The 12,126-nt window shown below is 47.7% G+C and overlaps 1 protein-coding gene across 1 annotated transcript in view; it reads left to right on the top strand.

The window, feature by feature from the left end:
- The window catches only part of DRC3 (dynein regulatory complex subunit 3), a gene marked incomplete at its 3' end in the record, with an annotated part of 56,772 nt that overhangs the window by 10,992 nt on the left and 33,654 nt on the right, over positions 1–12,126 (top strand). Inside the window, exon 5 of the mRNA XM_079797284.1 lies at positions 525–691. Coding sequence (XP_079653410.1) covers positions 525–691 — 167 coding nt within the window. The remainder of the gene's footprint in view (positions 1–524; positions 692–12,126) is intronic.

Genomic DNA, 12,126 nt, shown 5'->3' with positions numbered 1-12,126 from the left:
GAGTTGGCCGCGCTGTACCTGGAAGACCTGGCCTACAGCCTGTCCAGGGGGAGCCCTCGCTGCCCCGTGGCACCACCATAGTTAGCTGTGTGGCTTTGGGCAAATCACCGAGCCTTTCTGAGTTTAGCTTCGCACTCGAGCAAATGGGGAGAGAAGTTCCAGACTGCCATCAGAGCTGCGGTCTGGGTGTACACACAAGCAGTTGGTCAACTGGTGAGTGCTGACAGGTGCCGGTCATCACTACCAAAATGCCTGTAGGTGGGCACCTGGCTCCCACTCCAGACCTGCCCGTCAGCATGTCGAGCTCAGAACAACAAGAGAGCCCGGACATGAGCGTTTGCCCACGTGACCCGAGCCAGGAGGGTGAGGGGCAGAACTGGAGAGGGGAGGACAGTTTGACTCCATGCTCAGCTCTGTCAGACAACTTGGTGCTGGTGCAGAGGGTGTAGGTAGCCCAGACAGGTTTGGTTCAGGACGGTCCACCCCTAACTCATCACTCAACCCTCTGGCCCCCTTCCTCCCAGACCTGTCCTTCAACAACATCGAGGCCATCGAGGGGCTGGACACACTGGTGAACCTGGAGGACCTGAGCTTGTTCAACAACCGCATCTCCAAGATTGACTCTCTGGACGCCCTGGTCAAGCTGCAGGTGCTGTCCTTGGGCAACAACCAGATCGGCAACATGATGAATGTGAGTGAGCTCAGGCCCAGGGCGGGGCTGGGGCCGGGGTCGGTGCCAAAGGGAAACACAGGGTCACTCTTTCACATCTTCCCCTTCCTAGAAAAGCCAGAGACGCAGCTTATTTCACCAGCGATTCGGTAATGTTTAAACAACATGCTTAACCATGAAAGGCCATCTGTGGGTGCCGGTCTGTGCCCTGCCTTGGTGGGGCCTCTTTCTCTCCCTGAGCCCCAGCCTCACTTAACAAGGACCTGCCTGGTGGGGGCATTTGGCCTATGCTCAGTGGGTACAGAGACCCACAGGTACAGTCCCTCAGGGATGCCCAGCACACATCTACAGAATCAAGACACACAGTATGACAAGAAGCTGGTGTCCACCCCGGGGGGCCAGGGGTGTGTACGTGTGAGGGGGCAGAGGTCATTGGTCATTTGGAGGAAGGTTGACTGCCCCCCCCCCCCTGTCCATTCCCAATATCTCAGCGGCTGGGGATGGGGCAGGGACAGGCCCACAGCTGGGAGCTGCTTCTCCAGCCAGCCAGTCAGTCCTGGGAGCTGTCCAATACCCTTTCAAGATTCCTCTTCTGCTTCCATCAGTTAGATGGTCTGGGTCCAAACCCCAGCTGCATGCCCTAAGGCTTGAGCCCTCTATGCCTCAGTTTCCTCATCTATAAAATGGAGATAATGGCCGTACCCCTCCTGCCAGGAATCGAGTGAGGTGATGGACATGAGTCACCTCATTCAGTGTCAGGCTGGAGTGAGTTCTTTTTTTTTTTTTCTTAATTGTCACCCGAGGATATTTTCCCATTGATTTTTAGAGAGAGAGTGGAAGAGAGGGTAAGGCAGAGAGAAACAATGATGTGAAAGAAACTTGTCGACTGGTTGCCTCCTGCACCGAGCCCTGACCAGGGAGGAGCCTGCAACCAAGGTACACACCCTCGACCAGAATTGTACCTGGGACCCTTCGGTCTACAAGTCGATGCTCTATCCACTGAGCCGAACTGGCTAGGGCTGTTCCTTTTTATATATAAACTAGAGGCCCAGTGCACGAAATTCATACACGGGTAGGGTCCCTAGCGGCTGCCGGCTGCCAGCCGCCGGCTGCCAGTCAGGGCCTCCCTTCTCCCGGCTGCCTGCCACCATTGCCAGCCAGGGCAGGGCCGGCTAGGGGGAGGGGCCACGGGCAGTTGGCTGGCCAGCCCCTCCCCTTGGTCAAACTCCCAGTCGAACTCCCAGTCAAGGGGACAATTTGCATATTAGGCTTTTATTATATAGGATATATTTTTATTGATTTCAGAGAGGAAGGGAGGAGAGAGAAGCATCAATGATGAGAGAGAATCATTGATCAGCTGCCTCCTGCACACCCCCCACTGGGGAATCAAGCCCACAACCCAGGCATGTGCCCTGATCGGGGATTGAGCCATGACCTCCTGGTTCATAGGTTGATGCTCAAACACTGAGCCACACCGGCTGGCCGGGCTGGAGTACGTTCTTAACAAAGGGAGGACTATCTCAGCTGAGATCCTCCCTGAGAAAGAGTCAGAGAACAGAGGTGTCTTTTGAATCAGATGCATTAAACGATTATTAGAATTTTGCCCTTGAGCAGAAGGGAAAGGCTTCCTGGGAGGAGGCACAGCATGAACAAAGGCCAGGAGGGGCCCCTTCAAGGAGCCCAAGGTCAAGGGCTGTGGTGCAGGGCAACAGAGGGAGCTGTGGAGGCTTTTGTGCTACTGTGTGTCCAGGGCAAGTCTGTGTTTGGAAGGAAACCCTGCCACCGGGAGAATGGCCTTGAGGTGGATCGTGTCGGGGGTGAAGCAAGGAGAGCGCGGTCAGAGAGGCTGCACCTGCGCACAGGTGGGCTGAAAGCACCGATGAGCCAAGCCCTTGGGCGTGGGGGGTGGGGGCGGTATTGGGCGGCCCTCAGGAAGCTGCATGAGCCGGAGGGCAGGAAGAGCTGATGTGCAGGGATGTCACTGCATTGCTGCTGTAGGTGATGTGGTCCATCCTGCTGGGCCCTCAACAGTGTCCAAAATGCCTTCCAGAAGCCAAACCCCAAAGGACCAGAGCCTAAGGCATTTATGCCCCGTCCTGTCCCCCAGCGGCTGAGGGACACCCCGGGAATGAACTCCCTCTTGTCCTCCTCCTGGCTGGGCCTCAGAGAGCTGAGGCAGAGAGCAGGAATGAGATGGCACCACAGCAGGAGGCTACCACAGACGCATGAAGCCACAGGTATGCCAAGTGCCCGCCACACACAATGGGAACCATGATTACTGGTTCTTCGAGGAAGGGCAGGCCTAGCGCCAGGGCTTCAAGGACACAGGCTCCTTCTGCCTCCCGGCTCTGCTGTCTTCAGTCCCTCCCTGGGCTGGTCCTCTTCATGGTTGTAGTCAGCAGTCAAGGCCACAGGCTTCTTCGTCTGCAGGTAGCAGGACAGAGAGCAAAGGAACTCTCCCTCCGCCTATGGTGACCCTTGAGTCTGATCAGGGCCCCCACCCTCACCCAATATCAGAGCTGGGGGTGCCAGGCTGGGTGGCTTAGACGGATGACCTGGAGTGAGTCAGACACCTGCATTCAAGTCTGTCTGGGGAGGGCAAACTCCAAAGGCTGTGTGGTCTAGGGATTTTGCCCTGTGCACCTGACAGGAGAGTGTGAATCCAACCAGTGCTCTTTTCAGGGTTCAAGTTCTGAGTACTCAGCCTGCCCTCTGCTTTGTGGGGGCGGGGCAACCAGGGACTCCCCAGGCTGATCGCTACCCTGGAGGGTCCACGCACCTGCGTGGAGAGTGGAGCTTTCATCGGCTACAGAGGCTGTGGGACCGAGCATTCAGACTCCCACTTCCCATCTGGAAGATGAGGATAACAAGTCTCCATAGGTTGTTGAAGGGCTGAATCAGAGAGTGCTAAGTGGCCAGTATAGGACCTGGCACATAGTAGGTACATGGAAAGGGATGGTTATTCAGGAATTTGTTAAGTGCTGTCCACAAACAGCTCTAAATCTTGCTGTTTGAAAACCTTTCTGAACGTGAAGCAGCGGTTCCCATCCAGGCTTACAGGTAAATGATCTCTGCTGTGTTATCCCTGGGACATCGGAGACTTCAGTGGGCCCACGGACCTGACCCTGCACAAAGGTCAAGCCTAGGCCTCCCTCTCTCTCCCCTGGCCTTGGGCATTCTCCCACCCGCTGCAGGGCCTGGGCAGGAAGAAACCCCATCCCCCTCTCCCGGTGTGCTGGGGGCCAGGTGGCCCCTCGTGAGCACAGGAGAGAAGCAAGTAAAGCTGGTCCCCAGAGAGAGGGGGAAGCAGAGGGAATCCTGAGATGTCTGGGCCTGGCTCTCATTGCTCTGGAGGCCCAGCCACATCCTGGAGTCTTGGGGTCCCTCATCCTCTTTACCTAGTAAGGTGCCCACCCTTTGGCAACTCGACTCGAGGAGTCCTGACTTCTAGCTGCAGACCCCGAGCATCTGTGATTTTAGCCCTTATCTGCACGATGTAGCCGACATTGAATTACACGTGTTCTTGTTATGTATTTATTTACTACTGTTAACCCATGCTTACTGCATTAGAACAAGCAGATGTTTCAGCAGGATTCAGGGCACACAGGGAAGAGCCCTTCTCCCTCCTGCCCTCAGTCCATGCTTCCCCTTCCAGAGGCCACAGCTACTTCCAGGCATCTTTTTTTTATTGTTGTTAATCCTCACACAAGGATATATTTTCAATTGCCTGTTTAGAGAAAGTGGAAGGGAGGGGGAGAGACAGAGAGAAAAACATTGATGTGAGCCGGGGCCGGGAATCGAGTCTGCAACCGTGGCGCGTGCCCTTGACCAGAATCGAACCCATGACCATTCAGTCCGCAAGCCGATGCTCTAACCACTTAGCAAACCAGCTAGGGCCCAAGCATCTTGTTTAAACATTTCCCATGATTCTCACATCTCCAGGCATCTCTGCCTTCAGTCATCTCCTCTCCTTTGAGTCATCAGCCGTCCCTCTGCTGGACCATTCCATTGCTTAGATGCAGCGTGGTATATTTTTCCAGTCCCCATGTGGACACTGAGGTGTTTCTAACCTTGTGCCATTACATTCAGGCTGTAATGGATGTCCTTGAACAGGGTGTACTTTGCACCTGGATGAGTCCATGTGAAAGATACATTCCTAGAGGTGGAATTGCTGAGTCTAAGGGCATGTGCATTTTTATGTTGATGGATCTTGCCAAATTGTTGTCTAGAGCAATGAAACTATTTACAAACCCACCAGCAATTATGAGAAGGCCTGTTTCTGCTCACCCCCACAACAAACTATTCTCTCTTTAACCATCTAAAAGATGAAAAATGGAATTTCACTGGGAGAACTCTTAAAAATTAAATCACATCCTGTTTCCCCACCCATATACACTTAAAACTTCAAAGTCTTCCATTGTTCTTAGAACAAAATCCAAACTTGTGTCTGTAAACTTGACCCAAGTTTTACATGAATCAGCCCTGACCTTGTTTCCAATCTTGCTTCAAGTCCTACCCCAGTCCTAACCCAATGGAGCTACAGGCCCCCTGGCCCTGTCTAGTTCCTGGTACAAACCAAGTCCCCTCCTGCCTTGTCTTTGCCTGTGCTGTTTTTGATGCCAGAAATGCACTCTCCTCTGTTTTTGAGTGACCAGCTTCCTCAGGTCTCAGAGACCTCTCAGTTCCCTAACTAAAAAAGGGCTCCCATAATTTCCTTCATGGTCCATCTGTATGTTTTTACTAGAGGCCCGGTGCACAAATTCGTGCTCGGGTGGGATCTGGCAGGCCCTCCCCAATCAGGCTGATCAGGCTGGGCGGGGAAGAGGCCCCAGGCAGTTGGTGGGCGGGCCCTGCCCCCTGGTGGAACTCCGGGTTGAACTCCCAGTTGAACTCCTGGTCGAGGGGACAATTTGCATACTAGCCTTTTATTATATAGGATAGTACTTACCCAAAAATGTAATTATTTTATTTACCTTAAAAAACACTCTTGCCCCCTGCCCCTAGAATGTAAGCTCCTGCTATAAAGGCAGGGATCATGTGGGCTTTGCTCCCCTGACTCCCCAACACCTGGCATGTGCATTTGTTGAATGAACACATAAATGGCTGTAATAAATTTCTTCAGAAAAACATCCTAGATTTCTTTTCTATCTTTTGCATAGTACAGTGCGTAGGTATTCATAAGATGCTATCAAATGAAATACAGGCACACCTTGAAGATACTGTGGGTTCAGTTCCAGACCACCTCAATAAAGCCAGTATCACAATAAGTGAGTTATGTGAATTTTAGGTTTCTCAGCGCACATAAAAGTTATGTTCACGTTAAGTAGTCTTAAGAGTCTATTAAGTGTGCTTAATAGCATTATGTCTAAAATAGTGTACATACCTTAATTAAAAAATACTTTATTGTGGAGGATTCCAAGATGGTGGCAGATTAAGTGGACGCTACACTGACACTCTCCCAGGACCAAAATGGAATTACAACTATAATATAGAAAAAGCATCCTGAATAATTAACTGAAGACTAGCTGGAGAGACCCTGATAACCAAGGACGTAAAGCAGAGATTGCATGGAGATTGGTAGGAAGACACAAGAGTGCTGACCGGGCTCCCAAGGACAGCAGCTGAAGTTCTGGAGAGAGATCTCAGCTGTGGGGGGTTCCCACTGAGAACTCCTGGGTCTAAATACCAAGCTGGTCTCCCAGCCCAGAGCACCAGAACTGAGAAAGGTGTCCACACAACACCTGGCTGTGAACAGCAGCAGGGTTTCTACCTGCCAGGAAGAGATGGCTGGAAATGCAGGCACTCTCTTAAAGGGCCAACACACAAAATTTCATTATGCAGCCACTCACCTTGGGCTCTGGCACAGGGAGGGCCGGACTAGAACTGTGTAAGAAGAATCTAGGTTTGGGGGCTCTGTGGAGAGAGCTCAGAGAGCAGTTGACTGGATTCCTGTGCTGAGTCATTCCCCCATACTGCAGAGGACATCTTGCTCAGGCATACTTTTGCCACCCAGGCAGCTTTTGCCTGGAGGGGGGAGTAACTACCCCCACATTGGAAAACCTCTCTCCCCATCCTGTGGAGTTTATGCCTTGCTGTAGTCAAGCCTGAGGCTCATTAAGAGTCAGAGAATAGTAATCAGCCTCCAGACAGAGGCGATTCTCTGGGTGTTTTGAGTCTTTGCCAATCTTCTTCTGGGCACAGGACTAGGAAAAGCAGACCTTGGTGTGCATCTTGGTCCTCTCCAAATGCACCCAGCCCCAGCAGAGGGAGCCACAAGCTATGGATTGCTGATAGCTCCAAACAGGATACCCAGGGCCACTCACAAACAGTGTCTGACATTGTCCTGCACCAGAGACCCTCCAAAAAGACTTGAGTCATAGCAGATCTATCTAATACATAAAAATAAACCCAAACAGGCAGCCAAACTGGAGAAGCAAACACAAGGCCGAAATAAAAGAACAAGAGAATTCTCCAGAAGAAAAATTAAATGAAATGGAAATAAGCAATTTATCAGATATAGAGTTCAGAATAATGATTATAAGAACGTTCAACATCATGAGAAAAGATGTAGAAACTGAAAAATGACAAGTTTGAAATGAAGAATGGCATAACAACAATAAAGACTACATTGGAGCCCTAGCCGGCTTGGCTCAGTGGATAGAGCGTCAGCCTGCGAACTGAAGGGTCCCAGGTTCGATTCTGGCCAAGGGCACATGCCTGGGTTGTGGACTCGATCCCCAGTAGGGGGTGTGCAGGAGGCAGCCGATCAATGATTCTCTCTCATCATTGATGTTTCTATCTCTCTTTCTCCCTTCCTCTCTGAAATCAATAAAGAAATATATTTATTTAAAAAAGAATACATTGGAAAGAATAAACAGCAGTTTAGAGGAATCCGAGGATCATATCAGTGAATTAGAAAAAATCAGAGAACCAACAAAAAAAAAAATTAAAGCTCTAGCTGGTTTTGCTCAGTGGATAGAGCCATTGGCCTGCTGACCAAAGGGTCCTGGGTTCGATTCCAGTCAAGGGCACATACCTGGGTTGCAGGCTCCTCCCCAGCCTGAGCCCTGGTAGGACTTGAAGCAAGATTGGAAACAAGGTCAGGGCTGATTCATGTAAAACTTGGGTCAAGTTTACAGTCACAAGTTTGGATTTTGTTCTAAGAACAATAGAAGACTTAGAACAATGGTAGGAGGTGTGGAGGTGAGGAATGGGCTGGCCCCCGGGTGCACTGATTTTTTAATCAGGAGGGAGATACAAGCTCCCACTTGCTCTGAACTCCAGTGCTAGGCGAGACTCTGGGGGACCCAGACACATATAGGGAGAAACTGGACTTTATGGCATTGGGGCAGGAATGCGAGGCGGCTTTCTTTCAGACAGAGGTGCCCGCGGCGGTCATTGTTCCTGTGCTGGGACCTCTCCGGTGCAGGGCTGACTGGCAGCCATTGCTGTTTGCTCCACCCTGGTGATTCCCTGAGACTCCACCCCACCCAATTTACAACCCCACCCAAGCTGTGTGCAATGGCATTTGCATATGAATAGCCTGTCCTTTCTCAGCCTAAAACCTGTCAAACAGGCAGCAGCTGAGTCAGGGAGCTCCAAAGCTATCAAAAGAAGGCCCGCCGAAACCAGTTTGGCTCAGTGGATAGAGCGTCGGCCTGCAGACTGAAAGGTCCCAGGTTCGATTCCGGTCAAGGGCATGTACCTTGGTTGCGGGCACATCTCCAGTAGGGGGTGTGCAGGAGGCAGCTGGTCGATGTTTCTCTCTCATCGATGTTTCTAGCTCTCTATCCCTCTCCCCTCCTCTCTGTAAGAAATCAATAAAATATATTTTTTAAAAAAGAAGAAGGCCCAAGGCCAGCAGCACCAGCCTGCCTTGCTTCACAGCTGGGCCTCATCTGGGCACTTCCAAACCCAATACAAAGAGGAGGAATCTGCAGATCTCTCTGTAGCTCCTGCTGGGTGGCCCCAGGCAGTGGCTGACTTTGCACCTCCTTGGAGATCCAAGAGCCAGTGTACCCAGTGGTCAGTGTGAGACCATACCAGATTACAACTCTTCACATCCATAAGAGACACACTCAAGCAGCAGATTCAGTGAGCACCAAAGCCCCACTGAAGCAAGTCCTGCCCCATAAGGATGTCTCCTGTACAGCAGCTCTTCTTCCATTGTAGACACAGCTGATCCTCACAACCAATTGGCCTAGAGGTCAATTCCTCCCAGTGACATCAACAGCAATCAAGGCTTAACTACAACAAGACTGTGCACATAGCCCTCAAAGGGGTGCACCAAGAGTGTCCACCTCAGGTAATTAGGGAGGCTGAGCCAGTGGGCCCTGTAGGACACGTACCACACAAGGCCACTCTATCAACTCAAGGAGACTTAGCAGCTACCCAGTACTGGCAGTCCTCAGGTTACATCAGACTCAACGTATGTCATTTCGTGGTTACATCGCCACCTCCCATTTATTTATAAAAAAAAAGAAGTTCCATCATTTTGACGTATGTACACATGTGCTTTATGTTTTTTATTATTTATTTACCACAAGTAAAGGTCAGAAATTATCTTTCTTTTAAATTTTTTTTTACTGTTTCACTTCATTACTGCTGTGTATATGCTCCATATGAGTGACGTAGGTGCCTATGTAGGTGGGTTCCGACTCACAGCGAAAATGGCGTTACATTGCGCCATAGGAACGGATCTCCAATGTAACCCGAGGACCTACTGTACATAGAAACAAACACCGGGAAGCAGCCAAAATGCTGAGACAAAGAAACATGTCACAAATGTAAGAAATAGAAGAAAGCAAAATACTGGATATAGAGTTCAAAACCAAAGTTATAAGGTTACTCAAGAATCTTCTAGAAACCTCCGAGGAACTTAGTGAGAATACCAAAAAAATGGAAAAGGACCAGTCAGAAATTAAGCATACGCTGACTGAAATAAAGAATAATATACAGCCCTAGCTGGTTTGGCTCAGTGGATAGAGCATCAGCCAGCAGACTAAGGGGTCCCAGGTTCAATTCTGGCCAAGGGCACGTGCCTGGGTTGTGGGCTCAATCCCCCCGCAGTGGAGATGTGCAGGAGGCAGTCAATCAATGATTCTTTCTCATCATTGATGTTTCTATCTCTCTAGCTCTCTCCCTTTCTCTCTGAAATCAATAATAATAAAAAAAGAATAATATACAAAGATTCAACAGTAGACTAGAGGATCCCAAGAATCAACTCAAAGATTAGAAATACGAGGAAGCAAAAAACACCCAACCGGAAGAGCAAAAAGAAAAAAGAATACAAAAATATGAAAATAGTGTAAGAAGCCTCTGGGACAACTTCAAGCATTCCAACATTCGAATTATAGGGATGCCAGAAGAAGAGAGAGCGCAAGATATTGAAAACCTATCTGAAGAAATAATGACAGAAAACTTCCCCTACCTGGTGAAAGAAATAGACTTACAAGTCCAGGAAGCTCAGAGAACCCCAAACAAGAGGAATCCAAAGAGGACCACACCAAGACACATCATAATTAAAATGCCAAGGGCAAAAGACAAAGAGAGAATCTTAAAAGCAGCAAGAGAAAAACAGTTAGTTACCTATAAGGGAGTTCCCATACCACTGTCAGCTGATTTCTCAACAGAAACTATGCAAGCCAGACGGGAGTGGCAAGAAATATTCAAAGTGATGAATAGCAAGAACCTATAACCAAGATTACTCTACCCAGCAAAGCTATCATTTAGAATTGAAGGTCAGATAAAGAGCTTCACAGACAAGAAAATCTAAAGGAGTTTGTCACCACCAAACCAGTATTATATGAAATGCTGAAGGGTATTCTTTAAGAAGAGGAAGAAGAAGAAAAAGGTAAAGATAAAAAATTATGAACAACCAAGTGACAACAAATACATATCTATCAATAAGTGAATCTAAAAATCAAATGAATAAAAAACCTGATGAACAGAATAAACTGGTGAATGTAATAGAATCAGGGGCATGGAAAGGAAGCAGACTGACAATTCTCAGGGGAAAGGGGGTGTGGGGGTGCGGGAAGAGATTGGACAAAGATCTTACATCTATGGACGAGGACAGTGGGGTGCAAGGGCCTGGGGTGGGGTGGGAACCGGGTGGAGGGGAGCTATGGAGGAAAAAAGAGGAACATCTATAATAATCTGAACAATAAAGATTAAAAAATAAAATAACATCTATAATAATCTAAACAATAAAGATTAAAAAATAAAATAAATAAAATCTTTTTTCTTGAAATATTAATGTTTATTGCATGTAACATTATTATATTTTAAATTGTTTTTCTTGAAATATTAATGTTTATTGCATGTAAATGGCTAATTATTTTGTATATATACTCTGGTAATAGATTTATTTTGTATATTGTAAAAAAATCAAATAAAATGAAAAAAAACTTACACAGAGAAAAAGTAAAATAAAAGATTTTTAAAAAGACTGTGGTACATATACACAATAGAATACTGTGCTACTGTAAAAAAAGAAGGAACTCTTACCATTTGCAACAGCATGGATGGACCTGGAGAGCATTATGCTAAGTGAAATAAGCCAGTCAGAGAAAGATAAGCATCATATGCTCTCACTCATTTGTGGAATATAATGAACAACATAAACTGATGAACAAAAATAGATCCAGAGACATGGAAGCATTGAACAGACCATCCAACATCAGAGGGAAGGGAAGGGAGGGGGAGTAAGAGATCAACCAAAGGACTTGTATGCATCCATATAAACATAACCCATGGAGACAAACAGTAGGGGGTGAGGGCATGTGCTGGGGGGTGGGAATGGCCAGGGAGAGGTCAATGTGGGGAAAGGGAGACATATGAAATACTTTAAGCAATAAAGAATTTACATCTAAAAAAAGAAATATATATATATATATATATATATATATATATATATATATATATATATATATAGAGAGAGAGAGAGAGAGAGAGAGAGAGACATAGACATAAAGAGTTAAAATGGTTATTCTAACAAACTAGACAACCTGGAGGAAATGGACTCATTCCTAGAAAAATACAACCTTCCAAAACTCACTCAGGAAAATTCTAAAAATCTCAATAGGCTGATAACTATGGAAGAAATTGAAGCAATCATCAAAAAGCTTCCAGCAAACAAAAGCCCGGGGCCAGACGGCTTCACAGGGGAGTTTTACCAAACATTCAAGGAAGAACTAAAACCTATCCTCCTGACATTATTCCAGAAAATTTAAGAGGAAGGAACATTTCCAAGCTCTTTCTATGAAGCCAGCATCACCCTAATACCAAAACCAGATAAAGATAACACTATGCAAGAGAATTACAGGCCAATATCCCTCATGAACATAGATGCCAAAATCCTCAACAAAATTCTAGCAAATTGGATCCAGCAGTACATCATAAAGATCATATACCATGACCAAGTAGGATTTATCCCAGGGATGCAAGGGTGGTAC

The sequence above is a fragment of the Cnephaeus nilssonii genome (genome assembly GCF_951640355.1).
Source record: "Cnephaeus nilssonii genome assembly, chromosome: 19".
Classification (NCBI taxonomy): Eukaryota; Metazoa; Chordata; class Mammalia; order Chiroptera; family Vespertilionidae; genus Cnephaeus; species Cnephaeus nilssonii.
The sequence above is the reverse complement of the archived record's forward strand: the minus strand, read 5'-3'. Positions and strand labels throughout refer to the sequence as shown.